At 31.0% G+C, this 5,658-nt stretch overlaps 1 protein-coding gene across 1 annotated transcript; it reads left to right on the top strand.

The window, feature by feature from the left end:
• Window positions 1–2,807: 2,807 nt before the first annotated feature.
• Window positions 2,808–5,022, top strand: LOC108747383 (chromatin modification-related protein MEAF6). The gene is made up of 4 exons (XM_018484807.1): window positions 2,808–2,988; window positions 3,360–3,563; window positions 3,767–3,806; window positions 4,652–5,022. The coding sequence occupies exons 1-4, from the start codon at window positions 2,917–2,919 to the stop codon at window positions 4,987–4,989; spliced, it is 654 nt and encodes a 217-aa protein (XP_018340309.1). The 5' UTR covers window positions 2,808–2,916; the 3' UTR covers window positions 4,990–5,022.
• The last annotated feature ends 636 nt before the right edge of the window (window positions 5,023–5,658 follow it).

The following is a 5,658-nucleotide window of genomic DNA, read 5'->3' as shown; positions in this document are numbered from 1 at the left end:
AAAAAGAGAAAACTGTAAACGCATTGATACTCGCAATAATATCAAAAAGAAAAGTTAGAAATTCTTATATATAATTTAAAGTTTAAATATAAATTAAATTAAATTATATATATATAGCAAACACACACACACAACATATTACGGAGAAAAAAACCTGTTCTCGAGATCGTATTTGTTAATACGAGATATTTGGTTGTATTATACGCGCGCACGTATAATATATACTGTATGCAGGAAAAAATGAGATCTTTCTTACCAAACTATATGTTTCTTATTCGCAAGACTGCGAATCGATTTGATTGAACGCGTAATTTGGTCACGCTCTCGCAACGTTTCTCTCCATATTCTCGTACCGTACCGACAGACTCGCTTAGGAATGCAGTTGTTGATGCGCGGTAAATTAAATCGTCACGCGTGTGTGATCCAGTAACCTATATATATAATTATAAAAAAATGAAGCTCATAGTATCGAGGAAAGAAATTAATGTTTGACATCGTAAAATCTCACTTTTATATTTGTTACACAATGTGTATTTATATAAATCACATTTGACAAATTCATGCATAAATACATATTATATAATATTATATATGTACATATATAATATATATATAATTATATATTTATATAATTATATATATATATATACAATCTATATATAAAATACGCCAATTACGATATGTGTGAAATTGACGAAATGAAATTACTTTATAAATATAAAAACCAAAATATTTACGTTTTTCTTTTGTTGCGCGGTGTAACGGAACTTCTTGTCTCCCATTCTCCCTACACTTGTAATTACATTCTTACTCGTTATTCCGTTACATTGTTAAAAAAATTGAGGTTACATTATACATTTAATTCTCGCGGTACATAAGTTTATTTCATATATGTGCTTTAATCTAATCATAACTCACAAAGCAAAATACATGCTCTCTAATTTTTTTCTCTGTATATGTATGCACATATCGCATGGAAGAGATCCTTCCATCGTGATACCTATGCATGCACACACACACACACACACATATATATATATATATATATATATATACATATATTATACGTACTTCTTATGGCATTTACAACGGTACAACATAACGGTTATTATAAACACATCTCCAGTTGCGCTAACCAAAATTCATCAAATATAACGGTCAATGCATAATACGAAAATCGCAATTATGCATACATAATATACGTATATATGTGTATGTGTGGGGGTGAGAGGGGTGTGGGTGTGTGTACACACTATTATTTAATATTTTAATATTTAATCTTATTTGGATGATAATTAAAGGTAAATATACAGTATAACACCTCTATCAGCTCTACCTCGGATTTTCCTGTAATTTTGTAAATTTGTGTATTTCCATACGCAGAATATATTCTGAGAACAAAAATCGTCGTAAAAGTCTCGTTTTCTTATTATTTAATTTCAAAATTTCTTTATGTCGGTAAGTTAGGAAATGATAATTGAATAACATTTTACAACTGCGCATGCTCATTAATATTATCATTTATGAACCAAGGCTACGTACATACCAAAACTTCAGCAGGAAGCACAGACTCTTGCATAACGCGTAACACATGAGACATAAGAAATTGAACCAATCAGAATTCTTTATTTCATGAAAAGGAAGGAAACGGAGAACTTCGATTGGTTTTTTTTATGCGTGTATTACGTGTTATGCGTCATGCAAGAGTCTGTGCTTCTTGCTTTCCTCTCCGAGGAAGATTTTACCAGAGAAAGAACCGCATCATATTTTGTCGCGCGTCCAGTGTGCAGAAGCTATTACATCATGGTTAATATAAGGAGCTCCGCATAATAAAAGGAACAGAGAATAAGAATTTCAGGGGGGAGCCCCCCTTATATTAACTATGATGTAATGACTTCTGCACACCGGACGCGGAAACGCTTGTCGCACGACAAAATGTGATGCGGTAGCCAATAAGCTTACAGCTCCTAATGTGTTCATTGGTTACCGCGTCCTTATTTTGCCACGCGGAAAGCGTTTCCACGTCCAGTGTGCAAGAGTTATAAGGATACCCAAGTGTTTAATTCTCGTGGTTGCGCAGTAATAGCGCAAAATAAATTTGGGCATAAATTTGATTGGCTATTCCAATATGCTAGCGCTATTGTACGCAGGAAAGTGAATTTGAGCAATGATTTGATTGGTTGTTTCCTGTATTACTATTGCCATTATGCACAACGGAACACCAGTTGTAGGATTCTCAAAATGTTTTATCGACAATTAGAGATTTGTTCGCGTCGCATACTCCAACGTGCTTCAACATGTTTCTATCATAGCTCCTGTACACTCTGACGAGCGTGTTTAAGTGAATGGGAGCTACGGTTGAAGAAAATAGGAGCATGCGACGCCAACAAACGTTAGATTTTAGAATAAATTTAGAATAAGCTAAAATGAACCAGCAAATTGGATTCGACGCATGATGGGTCTACCATGTTTCGGAGTAACAACAATAGCGTAAAAAGCATAAAGTAACAACAGGCGGAAACTGATGTTTGAACTTACTTCATAAGTCCAAATCTACAATAGGTGATTTAAACCTTAAGCCTTAAGAAATTGACCAATTACAGTCGAGTGCGAGGAGAATAATCGACTGTTATTCGTTCATTCTTACGGCTTAAGGTTTAAAAATCTATTGTAAATCCGAGCTGTTATAGGTTGTGTAGGCATTTGTTACGCATTTGTGTATGTACACATATAACGTATACTTACATACTACACATACGTACAAATGTATGTGTATATACATACGTGTATTGACATATATACAACACCCCTTATTGGAGGCGTAGTATCGTCAGTTCGGTCTTGTAATTCGTTTATAGTTTGTTAATTTTATGAATGTCATAGTCATTTAAACGACTTTTCACGAATTTAAAAAACATGTCCACGAAATCTCCAGTAGATTTGCGAGCGGAGTTGGCGGAATTGGTGAAACGCAAGGCCGAGATTGCTGTGAGTACCCATGTTGAAATCAATTTTTATGCAAACGAATGTTATTACGTTGAATTTCGTTACATGCTTACATGCATGTTTGCAAGATGCACATTTTTCAACATGTTTCAATAGTCATTCCATTTTAAATATAAAAATAATTACAGCACAGTCGATTTCTTGCGATTGAGGTTATGAGGATACTTGAAACGAAGGTTGAGTAATTTGAAAAAAAAATTTGAATACAATTAATCTTTTAAAAGTGAAAAATATCTGATCGATATTTTTGCCACGTTATGAAATACAGCAATTGTAATAATCATTAATAAATGATTTGTGTACCAATATATAGATATCATTAGGTAAATGTTTACAAAAATTAATTTTTGTAGGAGACGTTAGCCAACTTGGAACGTCAAATATATGCCTTTGAGGGAAGCTATTTAGAGGATACTCAATTGTATGGAAACATAATAAGAGGTTGGGATAGATATTTATCAAGCAACAAAAATACTAACAGTAAAGCTGATAAGCGTAATAGAAAATTTAAAGAGGCAGAAAGATTATTTTCTAAATCTTCCATTACTTCCATGGCCGTAAGTAAATACATCTATTTAAGGAAATTTTATTTCTTGTGTATATGAATTTTATTATATGCATAATACAAATTTGCTATCTATAAGATCAAGTTCAAATTTTATATATTCTTTTTTTTCCAATATATTCTTGAGAGACATATAATATATTAATCTTATCAGAATGTTGTTGTTAGATTAATTTATATTATTTTCTATTATAGGCAGTTAGCGGACTCGTTGTCGAAAACGCACAAGACAAAAGTAAGGACCTCAATGGATATTCATGATAATATTTGTTTATAAAGATACTATTCTTGTGTATTTTGTATACTTTCTTTATTATTCTTTTTTTCTGTAGAAAAATAGCATTTTTTATTTTATAAATATGTTTAATAGTTGTTTATGTCTGATTGAAATTCTTCCCTGATATTGTGTTATTGTATTATCGTGTTATAAATAGATGTATTTGCACACTGATTTTCTTGTTTGGATTGCTTCACGTCTGAAAGATTACTAGAGCTAGCATCTGATATTCTGTAGGAAAATTAATATTCTCGATGAAACGAAAATTACATATATGTAGAAACATATTCTGTTCATTATGTTGTATTCATCCACGAATTATGTAAAGTATCGCTATTAATGCAGATTAATTTTATGCGTAACGCTAAAGCTTTTTTTTATTATCCAAATAGACTTAGCTACGGCATATCTGTCTGCTTAGTAGTATATAAATATTTAATGTATAAGAAATTACGATGATAGTTGCTTTTTCCTCTCTTCATTTTCCTCTGAAGAAATTAATCTTCCATGTAAATAATGCTGCATGTATATCTTGAGTCATAAGTAACCATGCCTTTGTCAATTAGTATCTTGCAAATATAATAGCGATTTAGATATAATATAGTGTAATATAATTAAAAATGAATAATATTTATTACACAAATGTTTAAAATCTTATGATATCTTATGAAAAAAATTGTATTTCCAACACTCGCTTATGCAACCGCATATCTTGATCTATAAATCGATATCTATCTTCCACTGCTTGCTTTTTCTCGATTTGCATGCATTTTATACCGTTAATATGAGATCCCTACTTCCAGTTGAACGATACAGTGAATCAGAGTCTCAGATTGGAAATAGTGGCAGTGAGGACAATTGCAACTTTGGCAATTCAAATGCAATTCCTTCCAGTAATAACAAAGAAGCTAGTGGGAAAAATCATACTTCTATACAAAGCGGACATGTCCAAAATAGTGGCACTATTAATAGCTCGGACAATGCTTCGATTCAGTTTTCAAATGGATCAATGTCCAATGGAAATTTAGAACATATTACAACACCTGTCAAAGAATGTCATAGTAATAGTAAAGACTCCAATAAAAATAAATCTGGCAATAGCGCGAAAAAAAATAGCAATAAAAGAGCTAGAAATAGGTAGAAAAAGGTAGAAATTTTAATAATGTCATATACATTAACGAAACATGTATTAAAACTCTTTGTTTCATTATTATTATTATTATTATTATTACTATTATTATTTTTAAGCGATATAAACATTGTATTTGTCACCATTTATGACTGAATTCTTTCTCACTTGTAATCTTTATATCATATGTATTTTTAACATTTGTTGCACAAGGTCTAAAATGTTATCTCATTAGATATTAAATATAATTATTTTTGTACATAACAAACAAAATATTTTTATTTTATCATATCTATATGACTAAATCAACATATTTTGTCTCCTAAGTTAAACATGTTAGCTTGTATTTTTTTGTATTATGTGTGCGTGTTTATGTGAGTGTGGCAGTAAGCATAATTAGTACACATTCCACACTTATATAATGTAAAAGTACGTACTATCGTTCCGTTTTTTTTCCATAATGTTTCTTACATTAATTTTTAAGAAACTAATTTTAAATTTTGTGAAAAGTATTAACATAGAAGATACATTCATAAAATATACATACATGCGAGTTAACAACTTTAAAACACATCTTTCGGCTCTCTTTCTATGTGTGTATATTCTCCGAGTGTGCGTGTGTAAATGTATGCATATGTGTGACTAAACAATTAACTGCAAATTGTATATGATTTTGTACAC

The sequence above is a fragment of the Trachymyrmex septentrionalis genome, unplaced genomic scaffold, assembly GCF_001594115.1.
Source record: "Trachymyrmex septentrionalis isolate Tsep2-gDNA-1 unplaced genomic scaffold, Tsep1.0 scaffold2, whole genome shotgun sequence".
Classification (NCBI taxonomy): domain Eukaryota; kingdom Metazoa; phylum Arthropoda; class Insecta; order Hymenoptera; family Formicidae; genus Trachymyrmex; species Trachymyrmex septentrionalis.
The sequence above is the reverse complement of the archived record's forward strand: the minus strand, read 5'-3'. Positions and strand labels throughout refer to the sequence as shown.

Bases quoted from the DNA above. Each gene is read 5' to 3' on its own strand.
- LOC108747383 (XM_018484807.1), top strand. From the start codon at position 2,917: ATGTCCACGAAATCTCCAGTAGATTTGCGAGCGGAGTTGGCGGAATTG. The intron at 2,989-3,359 runs GTGAGTACCCAT...TAATTTTTGTAG, and splicing joins AACGCAAGGCCGAGATTGCT to GAGACGTTAGCCAACTTGGA. The intron at 3,564-3,766 runs GTAAGTAAATAC...TTTCTATTATAG, and splicing joins CTTCCATTACTTCCATGGCC to GCAGTTAGCGGACTCGTTGT.